The sequence below is a fragment of the Cimex lectularius genome, unplaced genomic scaffold, assembly GCF_000648675.2.
Source record: "Cimex lectularius strain Harlan isolate CLEC.00 unplaced genomic scaffold, Clec_2.1 scaffold205, whole genome shotgun sequence".
NCBI classification, from domain to species: Eukaryota; Metazoa; Arthropoda; class Insecta; order Hemiptera; family Cimicidae; genus Cimex; species Cimex lectularius.
Genome location: NW_019392773.1, coordinates 220,878 through 241,327, shown reverse-complemented (window position 1 = coordinate 241,327; position 20,450 = coordinate 220,878). Strand labels below are relative to the sequence as shown.

The 20,450-nt window shown below is 34.1% G+C and overlaps 1 protein-coding gene across 1 annotated transcript; it reads right to left on the bottom strand.

Annotated features, from left to right (window-relative positions):
- Positions 1 to 705: 705 nt before the first annotated feature.
- LOC106673092 lies at positions 706 to 19,920 on the bottom strand. Its single transcript, XM_014405050.1, has 2 exons — positions 19,869 to 19,920; positions 706 to 1,383 (listed from the first exon to the last, which is right to left on the bottom strand). The coding sequence occupies exons 1-2, from the start codon at positions 19,896 to 19,898 to the stop codon at positions 805 to 807; spliced, it is 609 nt and encodes a 202-aa protein (XP_014260536.1). The 5' UTR covers positions 19,899 to 19,920; the 3' UTR covers positions 706 to 804.
- Between the last annotated feature and the right edge of the window lie 530 nt (positions 19,921 to 20,450).

The following is a 20,450-nucleotide window of genomic DNA, read 5'->3' as shown; positions in this document are numbered from 1 at the left end:
AATTTTAATATATTGTCTTGTAATTCGTTAAAATCCATTTCCAGGCGTTCAGCATCTAACGATTTAAAAGTTTCGGGTACCTTTTGAGCTCTACCGAAAATTTTTTCTCGTTTCGTTTTATGGCATTTGAATGTCGTTTTATACGTTTTTGAGTTTGAACACTCCCTTGGGCTTTTCCGTTTCGTACGCTACGATGAAATTATTAAATATTAATGAAGAAATTTTGAGTTTGTAAAGGCACAGTCGTACCTGTTTGTGCAAAGAGGATGAACTCAATCAGTGGGCAGTATGAAATGAATTTGAATCCTGCCCTGGAGGGACCAATGGCCTTATGGAGATTTTTGTCGTAAAATGCAAAAGGGAGGAACCAAGAGAATAAAGGTTCACCCAGGTCTGAGGATTGGTGGACGATGTGGTCTCTCTCCCTGAAAGTATACTCTTGGGTCGTCCCTTGAAAATAAGAAGTCCAGCCTGTTTGAATGGAGAGATATAATGGTAGTTTGGTATCAACGTCGTGAATGGAGTTGAAACTAATATTGAGAAGAATGAGCACTGAAGCATTCGAGATACAGAGGATACTAAGAGATTTACTAGGGGGGGAGCCTTTGGCGTTCCAAAATAATTGAAAGAATTGGATTTAAAACAAAAATCAATTAAATCTAACAATTTTTTATTAAAATATATACATATAAATAAATATTTGGTTTAAACAATAAAAGCTATTAAAAAAATTAGCAAAATAAGATCATTTTTCTTAACAATTCACTTCTTATGTACAGCCAGTTTCTATCTTCCTCCTCGCTTTTATTGCTTTGTTGAGGCGTATTTATCTTTGTGTTGGTAAGGGCCGGAATATGCGAGCTGTTGCTGCGCCGCAAAACCTGCTGCTTGAGCCAACGCCGGCCCGGTCGGCGATGCGTAGTGCTGTTGGTACTGAACGGGCGAATGTCCGAACTGGGGCTTGTACATCATCGGGTGGAGAAAGTTATGGGCCGGCAGGAGCATGAGGAACTGCCCGGATGGATGGGGTACGGCGAACATCAGAACCATCGGGTTGTGCATCGGAGGAGGCGGGTTGTAGAAAACGTACTGGGGTTTTGGCGCAGGCGTCGGCTGGTAGTAGAAGGGCAACTTGAACTCCTGGTACTTTGTTTCCTGCCTTGCGGGATTGAAAGGGTTGAGTACCATAGGGGTGTACTTGTGATCCTGCGAGTACGTGACGTCCGGCGTGTACTTTAGTTCTCCGGGGACTGAGGTCATAACAAGAGGTGCTCTTTTTTCAGGCTTTGCTTTGTCATCTTTCACGGCGACAACTGGGCTCGATTTGCTCTCCGTCGCTTTGTTGTCTCCCTCCAAATCCGCTGCCCACCCACTACAAACCACCTTAAACAGGCAAATAAATTATTAAACAAAGATGAAACAATTCAAGATAGTCAAGAAACTTTTTTTTACTTTAAATATTTATGTTACTTTGTATACAATTATAAAAAAAATCAAGCTGTACATTTTAAAAAATTACACAAATGGATGAATGGACTAACATCCATCACCATGTACCTTTAAAAAATAACAAAGCCCTCTTGACTATGGTGCTAGTGCACGAACTATGATATAATCAGCGTATAAATTTCCTAAAAAATTGCATGAAGTGATTATACAAAGAGCATTTGTCATTAGCAAACCCACTTTTAACAAATTATAAATAAACGATTAAACATAGATGACCTTCACCCAGTAGATGCAATCATAGCCAATTGATAAAACATTAATATAGTAAACCCAATAGAGAGAAGGGAAGATCATCAATGGGACTATACAGAAACAAATATAGTATAATAATACCTAGGGTTGAGTAAAAAAAATGACATACTGAATAATAAGCATGGCTACTAGCAGTCTGTTGAGTTATTTGCAAAATAAAGCTTGCAATTAGATATATATTATCAATGAAAGCAAACAAATTAGAAAAATATAAGTTATATAGCCGAAGTAAGGATGAAAACTAAAATAAAATAAGGAAAGAGAGTAGAATTAAAAGACACTGGAAAAGGCTGGGTATGTAGGACAGAAAAACCACTCTGTACTTTAGCTCTACTCAGAGCCTCTTCACGATAAATGTAATTTATTTGGAAGCTTTTGGGGTCGACGAGAATATCTTGAATGTAGGGATGTTTTATAGGAAAGGAGTATTTTTGGCTAGAACTGCCTATTGCCTGATCCTGAAGATATTCTTTCTAATTATCCCTATATCAATAATTTTAAAGAGGTGATCATCAGGAGGGCTCAGAACCTTAGTAAAAACCGTATACAAATGAGGGGAGCAAACGGGATTCAAGGGTTAACTATAATTTCGGGAAGATAAATGGTAAACTGAGAAGTTTCGTCCCAAAACATCTTCGAAATTTTTTTTAAACTCGTTATTGAACCTTATGGTTTAACTTAGGTGTTTCATCACCTTCGGAAATTTCATTTACAATCTAAAAGACAAACAATCAACTGTAAGCTTGGTTTATGGTCGAGGATACTAGGACGTGGGGATTAAGTGTTCCCTAAGAAGCCTTGTGGCTTGAACTTTTACTGCTTCCTCAATTCAGTTTGATTGACAATTTTCTTCCTTTAAGAAGGAAACGGTTATTGACTTTTGTTGACAAAACTCCACAAAGATTCTTCGCACTGAATGATAACATGGTAATAATAATACGTTCTTCCTACTCATTGCATAAGCTTAAAAAAGGGAGTGGTTTCTATATTGACAAAGGATTTTTAACATTTATAAACCATGGGTCTTTAGGGTCCATTGTCTGACCCAATTCAAAACTATGTTATACATTCGATCACATTATACTAATTAAAGATAATGGGCTTTTACAGATCGACTTCTGGGCAGTTAATCTTGTTCATTAGCAAGCTTTATAAGCAGAGAGGTCCATACAAAAAGGTTCACCCAAAGGTTTTCATGTGATCGGTGTCTTAGGGCGGGGCATTCCCAAACTGTGAACCAAACGTCAAGAAAAAGGGATAACTATAAAAATAATCGTAGAATGAATAAATAAAATTAAAAAACTAATAACAATGAGTACTAAAAACGAAAGTTTTTATTTTGCAGCAGTAGTCATTGTGTGACATGCTTCACCTATGAAACAAATGCCAGCCTTTTTTTTTAACAAAATTTCACAACTATCGCTCGTTAAAGACGAAGTTCACATTTTCAAAATAAAAATCCAGTTTTGCGTTGAATTCGTTGAGAAGGAAGAGGTAGGGGGTTTTCCTGTGTTAAATGATTTTTTAAAAGAAAACAAACTGGAGCTTGCGAACGACACCTTGATCGATGAAATATGTGAACAAATTCGAACCTGAAAGATGTCCTTCATCACAACAGCTCGAGATGCAATGCTGCAAGACCATGAATGGGTGGTCAAACGGTTTTCACTTTCAACAAAGCCAATTAGTCTATCTTCAAGTAAATACGAATATTTGATAGACATTACTTCAGACTCCATCTTGAAAATTACATACTAGTCCGATTCTTAATCCCATTTTTGACTACGTCTGGAAAACAAAAAATTTCAACCTTACGTTGAAAAAGCAAAAAGTGATCTTCTTCAATTTGCCACAATATATGTGAATCCGGATTTTCTATCTATACAGCCCCCAAAATTAAATACCGAAGCTATCTAGATGCTGAACCCTACATCCGTCTCCAGCTATCAAAAATTAAACCCAACATATCCAAATTGTACAGACTAAAACAACCTCACTCTTCCTATTAATTCATTATTCATTATAAATTAACCCTTGAAATTGACTCTAGTTTTACATACCTATTGATTCCATTCTGTCCAATTAAGATGTTTGTATTCCGGATTTTGTATATAATGTTAAGTGTCAATCTAATGTTCGTTTTCATAGTGATATCCCTCTCCATCTCCTTATTAGAAATGGACTGGCTATTGCTATATTCAAAAAATTTAATTTATTACATCTACTATAAGTATCTAATTTTAAATACTTAACTGTGAGCGATTTTGTTCTGTGAAAGGGTTCCGCTGGCTAAAAGGTTGGCGAAGCCCTGTCTTAATATAATCATCTGTGCTTCATTGTTACGATCATAATGTTTAACACTTTAGAATGGTTTTTGGATGATAAATTTATAATGAAAAGCACAATGATTATTTAGAGTTTTAAAAGCAAATACATCCTCGAAAATGAAAGTGTTAACGAACGAACAATATAATAATAAAAATTACATGTTTTTATGTATTTTTAGTAATACGATTGGGTTAATTAATTAATTGACAAGTTATAAATGACGAAAGAGAGCCAGATTGCTCAGAATTTATTCAATTCAATATAAAATTTTTAATGACAATGTTCATCGCGATTCCCTAAAATATTATTGAAAAATAAAATAGTGGAAAAAATAAAATATTAAGAAAATAAAATTCCTATACATGCATGCATTCAATACCGATTTTTGAATGCACCTGTTTTAAACACACATGTAATGTGCGTTAATGAAAATAGTATAAAATACACAAATGTGTGGTGTTTAGTGACCGTTAGCCAATGGTTATTTGCAGATAGTGAGATGAGGTTTGGTGAATTTAATAAAAATAAAATATAAAATTTTAACAATGTTTATAAATCCCAGTCCCTGAAGATGATCTCAACAAAGATCGAAACGTTGGAACAATAAAGAAAATGTTTTTCTAAAACCTACGTCAAACCAGACCGCATATCACGATCTCCAAATAATCATAAAATATTCATTTTGCTTGATTAGACGGACCCAACTTGACGTCTGCCTTCCGTCACATGAAATAATGTTAGGTTCCTAGTCACTGGTAGATTTTTTATCCTCTCGTATGCTAATCGAAAACCACCCCACATCCGCCAACTTGCTACTGCCTCCAATACCAGCAATTTCTGGCGGAACAAGAAATCCCCCTTGCTATCTACTCTTTTTTTGAAACTTTCCCACTTGATTATCTCTGTTCCTCCAACGTCCAACCACCAGAAGTTCCTCACCAATCAATTTCCACTACTGGTCCCTAACAAATTTGCTATTCCCGATCCCCTTTCTATTTCCAACTGGTCCTCCTTCCCTCCATACATTGAGAAGGCATCTGGTAGGGGCTATTGCGAAGAGGCTCTAGCCATTTATTCAGATGGTTCCAAATCCGACAACGGTAGCTAGTTCCTTCTCAAAACAATTCAAACTTTCCCGCATTGCCTCCATTTTCACTGCTGAAGCCCTAGCAATGCTAGAATCCCTAAAATATGCCCAATCAATTAATCCCCATAATCTTATTATCTTTTCCGACAGTCAGAGTGTCCTATCCGCCATTTCCAATATCCACAATTCCAACCACCCTTTAATATCTCATATATTTAACACCACCATTCAACTAACCAATAGAGGCAACGTAGTGCACATAATTTGTACTAAAGGCCACAGCAACAACAAATTTAATGATGAAGCGGACCGGCTGGCCAAATCTGCGGCCTCCGCTGGCATTCCCTGCTCTATTATCTCCCCTAGAGATCTTAGAGCCCACATAAACAGTTACTGCAGGCTCCGTTGGCAAAACGAATACTCCGCCAGCACAAAAGGAAAATTGTATAAATTCATCCAACCTATCATTCCTACCTTCCCTTGGTTCCGATCTTACAATAGTCCTCGACATTCTCTCACCTCTATAATTCGGCTTCGCCTAAACCACAATTGTCTTCCCTCTATAAAATAAATATCCTAGACTCTCCTTACTGTTCCTGCGACCCCTCGTAGCTGATTCCAACCATATTTTACTAGCCTACCTCCATCAACCGACAGTCCCTCTACAACACTCTAATTTCTAATAATATCCCTCTTCCTACCTCAATATCCGTTATACTCTCTTTTACCCGCAATCCCAAAATAATTTCCTCTCTCTCTAAACTTCTATCCCAAAATAATATAGTAATATAGTATAACAAAAGTATACATTTCAATCTTGAAGTTTAGAGACTTGGCCAATATGCTAGACCATAAGGCCCAAAAAAAAAAAATAATGTTATGCTAATTTAAACTTAAGACTTTACTTGATACCAATTAACTTTATTCAAAACGAAATAGCTAAGCTTTACAATTTAATAATGTTTGCCACATGTAATTCATTGACTGGTGAAAAGAAATTTAAAGAATATTGACTAAATTGTGCCTTAATCCAAGTTAAATAATAACCGCTCTGCAGAAGAGACTTTTTTAAAAAGGAAGTTTTATTGTAAAAGATTACAAGAGTGGAACCGACACTATGACGACAGAACGCAACATTAAGAGTGAGTCCCCTCGTAGTATTAAGTATTAAACGTATTAGTTTAATTAGTTTAATTGGTCTAAGGGCTGATATGTTTGGCTGCAATGATAAGAAGGGATAAGAAGGGCGCTTTATCGTCTCTGGCCCCTAGGCTAATTGGGCCCTGGATATCTGGCTGGCTGATAATCTGTCACCTCTGACCCGCTCGACTTATCTGAAGTGCTAGTTGTCTACATGACGAGTAGGTCGTTTCTATAACTTCCATTTGATTAAGGTCAGATTTTTCAGAACATACCGTTCATGTATGTACAAAATTAAGTGAAAACAATTTTGCTGAGTCACACTGACAACGTCAAACACTTCTCGTCAAATAGAAAATACGCTGACAGAAAAATTAAGTTTTGTCCTATTCTCGCACCTATAACACGAACGAGGCGATCAAGATTAAAAAAAGTAGCTTTTGTTAAACGACGCCGAAAGCTGCACGTGTGAAAGCCACACGAGCTTTTTTTTACAGAAAGTCAAAACGTGTGCTGAAATTTTGTAAATAAAAGACCTCTTTCACGATTATCAACACATAATAATGTTTTTCACATTTTATTATTCAATGATTTAGTTTAAGAAACGGTTTTCTTCACTCAAAGATCCTAATATTAAAAAAGGAAAAGTGTCCGGAAGAAACATCAATCAAATTAATTCTGGTGGATCGAGGTTGGTCATCAGGGGGGGGGGGTGTAGAAAATTTCGATTTTTTGCACAGGGGACCTAAAAACTGAACAAATTGAGAGAAAACAATGCGTTGTTTTTTCTCCGAACGCAATACTTTCTCCTCCTTCAAAGGGAAAAACTGAAGAAAAACAATCACTCAATTTAATTGTTTGAATAGTTTAATTTCAAAAAGGGACATAATTTTTATAAGCTTCCAAGATGTTCATAGCCTGCAATGTAAATGTTTTCAGTCACCAACATTAAGAATATAAAAAATTTACCACCAACTTAGAGGTTATCACATCAAGATATCGAATAAGAAGATTACAGGTAGAAACCAGAAAAGCACCAGAAGGACATGTCTAATCACGAAAAAATCATGGTCTTCAATGTAAATTTTTAGCATAAAACATAAACGAACAAAAAAAACCTCACGGCAATAAGGAGTGTTTGCTTGTTTCTTTTGCGGAACACAGCGGTGCTAAAAATTTGTCCTTTTAAAAATTATAGAATAATTTGAAAACAATGGGTATAAATTTTTATTTTATACAAAACGTAACATCATAAACAAATTAGGGAACAAAATAGGGAAAAAAATAGTGAAATGTTTTTGTTTATTTTTAACAGCTAGCGTTAATTTAAATTAAATTCGAGGCATTTTTTCCTAGACCACTGAAAATAATGAAAATAAAATAATGGTTTACTAGTTAACTACCTAATTTGAAATTTTATTTAAGCTATTTAATTAATTATTTTCCTGTGTTACTTCACTATTACTTTCTGGTAACAATGTGAGATTTACGGAAAAAGCCGGGTGATGGCAACACCATCTTTCTTAATAATATACTCAATTTTAAGGACTTTTGCTTTTTATCGTGATTTCTCTGTTAATTTAAAAGAAATCTCGGCAAATTTGGTAACAAAAATTTAAGAAACATTGTATTATGAAAAAGGTATTAATTTGAGCTTTTAAACTAAAGAAATTAGGTTTGAAAGTACAGTATTTGAGAAAAAATCCTGATTAAAAATTGGATTTTTTCAAATTATAACTATTAAAATACTGCTTGGATTTGAGCCAAATCGGGTTTAAAATTACAGGAAAAACCAGCTTAAAAACGGTACCAAAAATGCCAAAATCCAATAGGGAGGGACGAAGCAAGGACGGAGTGAAGTCAAACAAACCGAGCTGTTGTGCGAGAGAAAATTCAAAAATGGCAAAAATTTTGATTGAATTTTTTATTTTAATCGCCTATTACTCTGCGATCCACAGTCGATTTGGCTGAAAAACAATCCCAACCGTCATTATAGGATTCTTCACCTCCCTGCCAAATTTCATTAGTATCTGCGATCAAAATGACCGTTAGAGAGTGCTAGATTTTTTAAAGAAATCTACCTAAAATTAAACATCAACATACAGGTTTCTTGACATCAAATCGATTGATCGAAGTATCGAACCTGGAGACAAAAAGCCAAAGCGTGACAAGTTAATAGGAAGCTGATTTAATTTTGGGAAGGTTTATCGGAGGTAAGAGATCAAGGTTTATATAAACCTGAAATATAAGCCTCTTTGCTTAATTAAGGCTAAACTGAGACATTACATATAACATATAACACTTGGCCACGGCGGGGGGGATTCCACTTTTACACCCCCTTGGATCCGCCACTGTTCATAATAGCGCCAGTGTGTTTAAAAATTGAAAAAAGCCTACGTTCATTAAATAAGAAAAGAGAAAGTCAAGCAGGAGATATCGTTGAATGGGATTGTAATGTCGTTCACCCGAAATCTCGGAGTCTTAAAGTTAAAAATTGGTTCTCTAACAATCCGATAAATCATCTGTTTAAACGATGCACCTTAAGAAATTAGCAATTTATGAAAATGGGAACAATTAGCCACGGTTTGGTTTACTTTCACCGGACTGCGTATGAGAGCCGATGGACCTCGAAGACTCTTGTTAATCCCTCGACGGGTCGCGATTACGTGATGTTTTCGAACAAAACAAGACCTCATTCAATGGTTCACCTGGGGGTCTTTGGTCAGCGATTTGTTGTACTTTCGCACTGTTTCATAATGGTAATACCTACAGTTGTTAGACCTGAATCAAATATTAAAACATTACGTTTCCTGCCTTCTGTACTTTGCTTCTATGTAAGCTCTCTCTCTTTCTCTTTCTTTCTCTCTCTCTCTCTCTTTCTCTTTCTCTCTCTTTGGTGTGTTTTTATTTAACAGCTATTTATCTATGGATCTTTACATCTATCAACCTATCTATCTATTTATGTAATCTATCTATCCAGCTACCTATCTATCTATCGATCTATCTATCTACCTATCTATTGATCATGTATGTATCTATCTATCCATCTACCTATCTATATATATATATAAAACGATCGATCGATCGATCTACCTATTTATTGATGCATATATCTAGCTATCTATTGATGTATCTATTTATTTATCTATGTAGGTATTTATTCATCTGCCTAACTATCTAACGATCTAATTACCACCTATCTACCTAGCTATCTATCCATCTATTTGTATCTATTTATTCATGTATGTATCTATGTAAATACGTATCTACCAATTTGTCTATCTACCCTTATCTAATAGTGTTTTTTCACACCATCTCACGTTTCTCATTAATTTATGGTTGTTCACTATATTTCGTTTATCTATGTAGTAAACTGCATTTTTTAGACAGAAACTAAAAAATTATCTGATATTCAAATAGGTATAAGAAATATACAGTAACAGAGAGCCACTTTTTTTCTTTTTTCTATTATGAGAATTACCAACCTGTAATTCTCATAATTGATTAATAATCGACTAGCATCATTTTTCATCTAGTAAATCTAGCGTTAGTAGGTCGTTTATGTCTGGCTATCTTGTATTTGAGTTAAAAATAATTCCTTTCTGTATAATCTTCTAAAAGCCCATCTTTTGCGCGAGCAACACTCCGTTTTTACTCCTCTTCATATTTCCTTTTAATTTATCTTTACGTGTGCATTATTTAATTTGCGAAACCCGAGGATAAAACGTTGAGGTTGATTAATATATTCCGATCTACTGTCGACTCCGACGGAATCGGGGAGGAAGTTGCGGTCTCCTGGAATCCGCAAGATGTAGGAAAGGAAAAGCTCATAAAGTACGTTACGAAAACGGGTCCCGTTTCGGATTCCCAGCATCCGGCTCAATTTATCTACATCAAGCGATAAAGCATGGTCCTCCGGGCCGGTTCCAGGTGTCTGACCCAGGTCCCGTTTTCCGTGCATTTTTTATGAGCGTTTCTTTTCCTGTTGCTTTCGAATTGTAGTCGACAAACAACTTCAGCTTTAAGATATTTTTGTATCCGATGCTTGTTTTGACGTGTTCTACAATAACAAATTAATAAGTAGTGCTCTCACATCCATATAACAAGATTTCAAAGCATCTCACCATGCGAGGTCTGAGTTCCAGGTTGAAGTCTTCCTCAAAAGAGGAGAATTTGCTCATACTAATGACGGTAGTCTTTTTGTTCGAACTTCTCCACGTATTTACTATTTTCACCTTACTCACGGGGTTCATATAATTTGTTGTTCTGGCCAGGTGGTTTATCATGCAACACCAAGCCTCAGCCGTCCAAATATCTCTCAATGATTTAATGGGAGTTTAATATGCGGCCCGGAATATCATCAATCGCTTCAGAATATAAATTAAAAAACAAAGGCAACAATACACGAGCCCATTCGCCACGGTGAGCTATCAGAATATTTGAAAAATTTTTGAAATATCCCAGTTTTTTATGACGTCAATCATTAAATCATGTTTGCTTTATGGTAGTTAGTGAAACTTGCGAAAACCGTTCAGATATTTCCTTCTCATGGGTGAAAAAATTGACTTGATTTACAAGATAAAACTAAACAACAAGCTGTGTATAATAATTGTGGGCTTTTAAAAAAAAAATATATATATATATATGGAGATTTTAACGCACTATTGTCAGAAGCAAATCTGAAACAAAGAATTATCGACATGCCAAAAAATCGATTCTTCTTCCAAAAACGGATGCTACAAATAAAAAAATAGATCGAGCTTTGGGTCTTCATATGACATGGATGATAGGTAGCCTTAATAATTATCATTTTTTATATTTATTTTTGCTTTGTTTTGTGAAACATGGCCTATTTCAAAATTTATTTCTGCGTTATTTTCTAAAGCGAAAGTAATACGAAATTGGAAAAAATTCTATCTTCATGACGAAAGTATTGTAAAGTGGTTTGACATCTCGGATGTTAAGCCCTCCTGTTTTGCAGGAAATACTTGTATTTTATAATAGCAAGTGATATAGCCTAAAATAAACTTTGAAAATTGGGTTAGAGCTTGTAAATCTAACTACCCTCTACAGGTATATAGTTTCCACTACCTCCCCTATTTGAATAATCATACCGATTAAGGGAAATTTGATTTGTAATAATAGTCAAAAGATAAAAGAGTGTTACGAAGGTGTTATACAATGATCAGCTCTCAATAGAATCAAAGGGAATTAAGGCAGATCAGGTCAAGCCTAAGACGAAGTACCATTATAAATTATTACGAGGCTTTCGGAGATCAAGTTCCAAATAGCCTGGAATGAATGAACGATTCAAAAAATAAATATTTAAAGGATCATTCTTTCGCGGTTTTAAAAGGTGAACACAAAGCCAATAAAAATTAGGAATTTTGTATGGTTTGGAGTAAGAAACAAATTCATTTGTTACAGTCAAGCTGTGAAGTCCTATTGTGAAGTCATCCTCAGGGCAAAACAATCTTAAATATGTTTACACATTGACGTAATTTTAATCGATGGCTTCAAATTTCTTTCAAGACCAACCCAGTCCCAACATTACCGAGGACTGTCACACTCAGTGAGTCTTCAGCTTGGAAGCAACAGTTGAATTTGTTTCTTCATCCAGACCATACCAAGATCCATATTATTGGCGAGTTAAAAAGTGGTCGATCTAACACTTTATATAAAAATTAATACTATAAAAAAATATTTATTACAATTAATTAATCTTTATGTGAGGCATTGGTTGAAATAAAAAAGCCAATGTTAATCTAGTCGAAGGTCGTGGGTTCGAATCCCGCTCGTGACACTGACTGTTTTATTTCAACCAATACCTTACATAAAGATTAATTAATTGATAAAAATTAATACGAAAAAATAATTATTTCTTTAACGGGCGTACTTTTTAAATGTTTAATCAGACAGCGAGAGTGTCCTGCTTTATAACTTTAACCTTGATCTTCATATTTATTTATAAATATATCCACTTAGAAAAGCAAAAAAAATGCTGAAAGACTAGAAAATGATTCTCTATTCTATACAATTGCCAGAAAAAGTGTCTCAACACGATGTTATCGGGATGATAGAAAATAAATTAAACAAAAATGGCTGGGTCAATGTGTTTCAAGATGAGAGGATGTTATCAATGGAATTTGTACAGAAATTAAAGCGATACTTTTTGAATTATGGACTACTTGTAATGTTCAAATATTTTAACAGTTTAATGATTCCATAAACGATCTGTCAGCCAAAAGGAGAAAGAAGATTCAGGATCATTGATGATAAGATTTTTTTTCAGCTATACGTACAAAGCTCGGTTCTACTTTGTATAAGTTGGCGGTTCAGAGTAAAAGCTGAAGGATAACAGCCCGTTATGTGCCATTGGCGGAAAGGCGTTAACGACATGTCAAGACGGAAGAAAACAGGGATTTCATTTTTATCAATCTCTCTCTCTTTCTGACAAAAAAACACGTCATAATGGGTTTTTCTTCCTGCACGAACCGAGTTTTATTTCCGCGGGCTTTCCCTTGTCGAGTAATCCTTTAATTTGTCGTGGCGTGGTGTCGAAACAATTTCCAAAGAACAGAATTTGATTCCGTGCTGTTAAAACTAGACTCGGAAAGGCGAAAGATAGAAGAACGCCGAACTGGTGCGATCGCCCGAGGTCAAAAACCCAGAACTTTCTCAGCCTCATTGATTTCTCTGCATCAGGGATCTAAGTGAAACTCGCTCAGGAAATTATTTACACGGGATGACAAAATTGTACTCCAGCCTTGTTAATACCAATTTATTGCAACTTTCTAATCACTTGTGGGCGGTTGATTTCTTCAAATTACTCTATCGGTTATTAAAATTTTAACTGTAGTCATTATGCCCAATTACTCCGCAAAATAAACAATTATTTATTAACATGTTAAATTTTTAACTTCAGTCACAATTAACATCTTCCAATAGCATTTTGGCTTAAAAGGGAACAATTAAAGCTTTGGAAGAAACTTCAGGTCAAGGTTCTGGTAATGCTTGTCAACCCTTTGATCCCAAAATTCATATTTGATAAGTTATTTCAAATCTAAATCAGACTGGAAGAAAGGGGACTCAATTAATGCCGATTATATCTACTACGCAAATGGCTCAAAGACCGAGTATATCTCAGGAATCTGAGGAAATAAACAGAGGACTTGAATTCTTTTAAACAGTACATTGAATTTAATTGGAGAAAGAGGACGTACTGTGCTAGGGAGAACCAAAAGGCGTTATGGAGAACAAAATAGCAGCCATCTCTCGGATAGTCAGACACTAAAGACCTACCATCATCGGTAGTAAAATCCAGAGCTTTTTGGGAAGTCATTAAGGAGTTGTCATATATCAGGAAGAATGACAATGTAACGCTTGTTTGGGTATCAGAGAATGTACATCAGAGGAGCAACGAATAGACCAAGGAAAGTTCAATCAAAGCACCTCTCGGCTCTGAACCCTTTTACGGCATACCAAATTGCCAAAAACTGACTTCCATCAAACAATAGAGTTAGGATAAATCCTGATTACACCCAAGGACACAGTCAATCGAAAGAGTTTGTTAAGGCGATCAAACCAGCAGAATCGAAATGGATATTCTCTATCTCAAGGAAGGGAATTAGGAGGCTGATAAGTATTCTGATGAGCCACTGCCCACTGAGGACACCTCTTCGTAATGGGTATCCTACCAGATACCTTTTGCCGTTTTTGCGAAATAAAAGAAGAAATGGCAAGGCACTACCTCGCAGAGTGTGATAGGTATGCTAGGTCTAGATTTGAGAAGAGGACATTCCCTCACTCCCCGAGATAAAATGGTCCAAAATCTTGGGGTTTGTGAACAAATCCAAGAGGTTTATGAAGGACATGTGAGCCGACCAAGTCCCGGACCTTTTAGGGATGGGGTACGAACCTACCCAGGCATTTAACCCCTCGGGTCTTGGTCGCCCACCTGCATAATATATATAACCCTGAATACAGGACCATCGCAGAAACTAACGGCAGAGGTACTAAACCTACGGCGTGTTAGGGCATATGTATAGACTCCTGGCAGAAACAATCCTGGAGAAGGATGAGAGTCCTACTTCTGGAAGAAGATAAGGACACACAAGGGGTCTGGAAAAAAGCCTTAACGACAAGCACTAAATAACGATGGAGATTGCACAATATATATTATTGGTGCAATGCCCTGTCGTAAAAAGGTAAATAACCAACACCTAATACATAGTTTATTAACCATTATGTATTATGTCACCCAAAAAGCAAAACATCATAATTACAGTGTCGTTCTTTCTTATTATTTTAACTGTTTCAATTTTTTGATATATTTTCTTGACAATCTAAAATAGCGGGGATAGGCGGACTAAAATTATTATTATTCAACCGCCAATATATCTATGATCTCGTGTAAGCTCTAATAAAATGCAATTCAACCGTTCCCACCCGGTGAGATTGACTAGAATATGCCCAAGAACAATCACGGAAGAGAAAGCTAATGGGGTGCAACAAAGGATCCAGGATCGGACGTGTTTTCCGAGATGAAAACGATCGAGTCTGGGAAGTTTTCACGTTCACTTTCATCCTAGGCAGAAGCAGTGATTGGGTTTCATCAAGCCTAGGATCATCGTCAAATGGACGATGGGTTAAGTACAAAAAATTATGACTGCAAGAAACATCTCAAACATGCGTGTATTTTTTTCAAAGAAAAACGAGTATGTAACCTGGCAATATTTTTACAATTAAAATAATTAACCAAAGTTCCTCATAAGATTAGATGGTGACACAGGAAAAATATATAGAAAGAATCAGGGAGAATGAAACGGGGCTATTGATCTATAATAGTTAATAATCACTAGATGAAAATTTTTGTGCATTTTGATACAAAATATTCCCAATGGAAAGGAGCACCCGACAGACAGACAAGCCTACGAATGAGGGTGACAATGATGCATTATTATTTTTAAATTATTTAATTTCAACTGACCTTTTGGAAAGGACTTGTAAGGGACCATTTTCTAAAACCATTTATATTCAGAACTAATGACATAGTCACTAAAAATAGGTAAATAAAAATTTGTATACTTAAAATATTGTAGAGATAAAAATGTTATAAGATTATTCAATTTTTTAATTAATTATCAGTTTTAGCTTTTCATTATTTCAATAAAATAAAGTACAATACATTTTTTTTTTACTTTCACTTTGATAATTAAGTTAGTGTTATTGAATATTATACTATAAAAAGTGATTATTCATTTAAACATTTAGAAAATCAACTATTACTTTAAATAATTTATAATTCAACAGAAAAATTAGGCTGGTACAGTTAAAAAAGAAAGGTATTGCAAATTTAAAATAAGAAACATTTATCAACCATAAAATTATATATTATATACTTTATTAATTATGAAATTTATTATTTTAAAAAGATTATGTTTCAAAATAATTTTTTTTATGTTTTAATTCATATTAGGAATTTGGTGCAAAAGAATAATAATAATAACTCGTAAAATTATGTTTTTCAAAGCACAAAAAATCTGATAAACAGTTTAAACATCAATAGTTTATATTTTTAAGTTCTTAATAATATAATAATTTCTAATAAAATATTTAAAGCATAAATGAAGAAGAAGTATCTTCATTTATGTTTGCAATAGCAACGCGCTTTCAATCATAAAAAAATTATCGCGCGTAAGTGTTTCGGCATTATCAAATATTACATTACACAAGTTGAATGTATGCTGCCAAACAAAATGATGTAGCAATCTCAAATTGCACGCGATAGAGTCAGACCCAGTAAGTCACCCTGTGACGGGTTCAGAAAAAATTTTCCTACACAAAGAACAGAACCCATCATCAAATCTCAAATTATGTTTATGGTAAACACATTTCGGGTGGATTTACTTATTCTTTATTACATAAAGTTTATTCAATACGCACCTTTTTATTTCGTTAAACAAGTTATATTTTACCATAGTTGTTTTAATTGTTTACATATATTGATAGTTTGGTCCAAAATTACAAAAAAAATCACTTGCAATGACTATGTTTCTCAAATTAAAAATAATTGTTTAAGCTGTTCAAACACCAAAAGTTTGTATTTTTTAGTTTTGTTTTGTAAAATGAAAAAATAATAAAAGAATGATTTTTAGGCAGATATAGCTATCTTACTTAGTTTACTTATCTTACTTACACTCTTATACTCTTATCTTATTTACAAAAAAAGAAAAAAGAAATTTATAAGTATATACAAGCATGGAACAATACTGTCTGTCGGAGGTTGTTGCTTGTATCATAAAAAAAACAATATGGCAATTTAAAAAATATGTAAAGAAAAGTAACAAAGAAAAAATCAACAAAAAATAAATAATTAATTAAAACAGCTAGTAGGTATATAAAAAAACGAAGTAAATAAATAACAAAAACAGAAAAATACAAAGGTGAGAGGTGATTTTGTAGAGCCAACCAGAGATGTAATGTGTCGTATCAGTATTGATAATTAAGTGTGTGGTGATTAGTGACCGTTAGTCAATAATTAATCAGAAATCGTGAGATGTGGTCTGGTGTGATGGAGGTTTCAGAAAAACATTTTCTTTATCGTGCCAAAATTTCGATCTTCGATTTAACAAAAACATGTAGGATGTGGAAAAAAGTGAATTTATACGATGCAAAACAATATTTTTTTGCGTTGTATAAATTCACTTTTTTCCACATCCTGCATGTGTTTGTTAAATTTAAACAATGTTTGTAAATCCCATGCCCTGATGACGATCTCAATAAAGATCGAAACGTTGGCACGATAAAGGAAATGTTTTTCCGAAACCTACATCACACCCAGACCGTATCTCACGATTTCCGAATAATTATTTAGGAGAGTAACTAGGAGATAAAACAAAATTCCCCAAATTAAACTGACGTAACTCCTCTAGTATTGTGCATTCCACTAGAAAATGCAAAGCGGTTTTCATTTTTATGAATTCAAATATTTAAGTTTTTACAATAACGAAACGTTTTCAACCATAAACAATTAATACCAATGAGCCTAAGTGTTACAGCATTACCACATATTTATATTAAGTAGAAAGTTGCTGCCAAAAAAAAAGTACAGCAAACTCAAATTATGTGTACAATAAACCCATTTCATTCGAATTTACTCCTTATTACTTAACTGTACTGTATTAAACATGATTTTTTTTGTTTTAACATGTTATGTTTAAAAATAGGTTTTAATTGTTTACATAAATTCATAGTTTGGTGCAAGAGTAAAAAGCAGTAAGTTATATTAACTTTTTTTTCAATTAAAAAAGTCCGTAAAAGCTGTTTAAACATCAAAATTTTATAGTTTTTAAGTTTTTAAATCAATTTGTATAATAATAAAAAATTAAAAACATAAAAGAAGAATGAGTATGGAAGTAAAATATTTATGTTTGCAGCAAAATGTTTTCTATCATAACAAATTAATACCATAGTGCCTAAGTGTTAAGAATTATCAAATATTTATATTATTTAAGCCGAAAGTATGCAGCCATGCAAAAACATGTAGCAATTTCAAATTATGTTTGTGGTAAACATATTTGGTGTGATTTTTCTTCTTCTGTAAAATTATTTTTTAAAAAGTAACAAAATTATTAGAATAAAATTGTAATTGTTTTGTTTAATTTGAATTAGGTGCTGGAAGCATATTAGAAAAACTTATAAAAATAAAATTTACCATTTTCTATTTGCTCTGTCTCCGTGTTTATTTATTTTAATTTACCGAAATGCTATTACTACTATTAAGCCTGGACTAATCCGACAATCTAGGTGGAGGTGTAATTTAACACACAAATAAAACCAAAATTAAAATATAAAAATAAATTTAAATAATAAGAACTTAGTTGAAAAATAATAAAAGATAAAAAGTTATTAATGCAATGTTGGGCTCGGACGGGGTAAGGCATGCCGGGCTATAAAGAAGGCAACAGCTTGCACGAAAAATGAAGAAAAAACAAAACATGATGCGAAGAAGGAAGACATGAACCAAAATTCGAAACAACAATACGAAAATCACAAACCAGGGTACCTAAAACACACTCCCAAAAAGGTAAAAAATCTACCACAACCCCTGTGCACAAGATACACTGGCCGTCCTTTCCATGTAGGGTTAATAAAAAAAAATTCACCTCGTAAATATATTATATGTATCTCAACTAAGGCATACATAAAAACGGTTAGATGAGAATAGAGAGAAAGAGAACATAAAAACATAAATTATCCCCGGCTAGCTGCCTTTAGCTAATAGAGTTAATGTTAATTTACCATAATGCTACTATACAGCTTGGACTTACAACAGTCTAGGTGGAGGTGTAATTGAACAAACAAAATCAAAACTAAAATAAATTTAAATAAATAATAAAAACTGAGGGAGAAAATAATATAGAGAAAAAGTTATTAATATAAAGTACTTTGTGCTCGGAGAGACCAGGCATGCCGGACGTTGCTAAGAAGGATTACCTTTCGTCGTAAGTATTAGTAAGTAGTAATAATATGTCGTAAACCATCCAACGGAGAGTTGTATTTGTGAGAGAGTTTGATCCAGCATTCGAACCAAAAAGTAATTTTCTTTATGCTTGCTAGATCTGTGTAATCGGAAGGAAGGCAAATTTAACTCTTTGAAGCATTAATTAAAGTTCAGTTTTTAAAGTATGCAAGTAAAGTATTTCTACCTACGTTGTTTGTTACAAATATTTCTACTTCGGTCAGCCTAATTTCATTTTGTTCTCCTTGAAGGCGGTTAAATCTTCATCGAACCAGACCAGTAGATAAAACTTGACGAGACATCACAAAACGAATTCATCTGTCCCAAAGAGTATTTTTTTTTTTATTTGCAGTTATTTCAAACAGTGGTTCAAAACATAACTGAAAATCGGATTAAAAAAAGTTTCTTAAAACATGATTCTTATCACTTGGCGCGTTAAAATCACCCACGCCACGCCACTGAAATCACCTAAATTTGTAATTTATTATAAATATTAACAATATATTAATACAAAATTAAGCTTTACTATTTGTTTATCAAAAATAAGAAACTTTTATACATCACTATTTTTAAATAATTTTTCTGTTAGCCCCAGTAAAAGTTGAATTTTTTTATAGAAGAATTTTTGCTAGAAAATTTGCACATTCAACAGACACTTTATAGTGGCTTATTATATTTCAACCCTGGGCCCTCTAGTATATCATTGTAAATAACATAATTTCTGCTTTTGCAATTTGTATGCAGCTGTGAAATAACTAAATGAAAAAAGGTATCTTCATTAGATGGACTAGTATATCAACAGACTATAGCAAATGCTTCAACATTCTTATTATTACTTCACGTACCTTCACAATATATTTGTCTGAAACTGTAGTTATAATTTATTTTCTGCTAATTAATCCAAAAAATGAGCCAAAATCTAGATGAATACGACCAATGAAATATCTTCTTAACACTGGGTTCAAATCACCGAGAGTCTAGCAGTTTTCCACGCATCCCCCTCAACCCTAATCCAAGTTGGTTCCTTACCAGTAAAAAGACGAAGGTTGCTGTCCTCATTGTTAAACGGATGTCCGAACGAGAATGAAACCGTCCAACCCTACCCAGTAGATTTATATTCGGCTCGGCTGAACCCAGGGTGGGGCGGTGGACTTTCCCCGAATGGGTGCACCACCCGGAGTGTTCCAGGAGAAATGGTCTTCCTTGTATTATTGCTTCAAGAAAAACGAGCGACGCGCGAGTACCAATTTTCCTATTTTTCCTACTGGGGAAAAAATATGCTCAAGAAAACAGCAAACTGTCAGGGCAAAAACAATTCATTATTGAAAGTGATATTTTCAGCTATTAAATAGCCGACTATACCAAAAAATCTCTTCTACCTCAAAAAAAAGTTAATCTTTTGTGTTTTTTTTTTCTTTCTATATGTGTTCGTACATTTATCGTAATAATAAATAATCTCTTCTCTCCCTCTCTCTCTCTCTCTTTCTTTATTTCTCTTTCTCTTTCCCTCTCTCTCTCCATCTTTCTCTATCTCTTTCTCTTTCCCTCTCCCTCAATATCCTCTCTCTCTCTCTCTCTCTCTCTCTCTCTCTCTCTCTCTCTCTCTCTCTC

Bases quoted from the DNA above. Each gene is read 5' to 3' on its own strand.
- LOC106673092 (XM_014405050.1), bottom strand. From the start codon at position 19,898: ATGAGGACAGCAACCTTCGTCTTTTTACTG. The intron at 1,384-19,868 runs GTAAGGAACCAA...TGCCTGTTTAAG, and splicing joins CAACCTTCGTCTTTTTACTG to GTGGTTTGTAGTGGGTGGGC.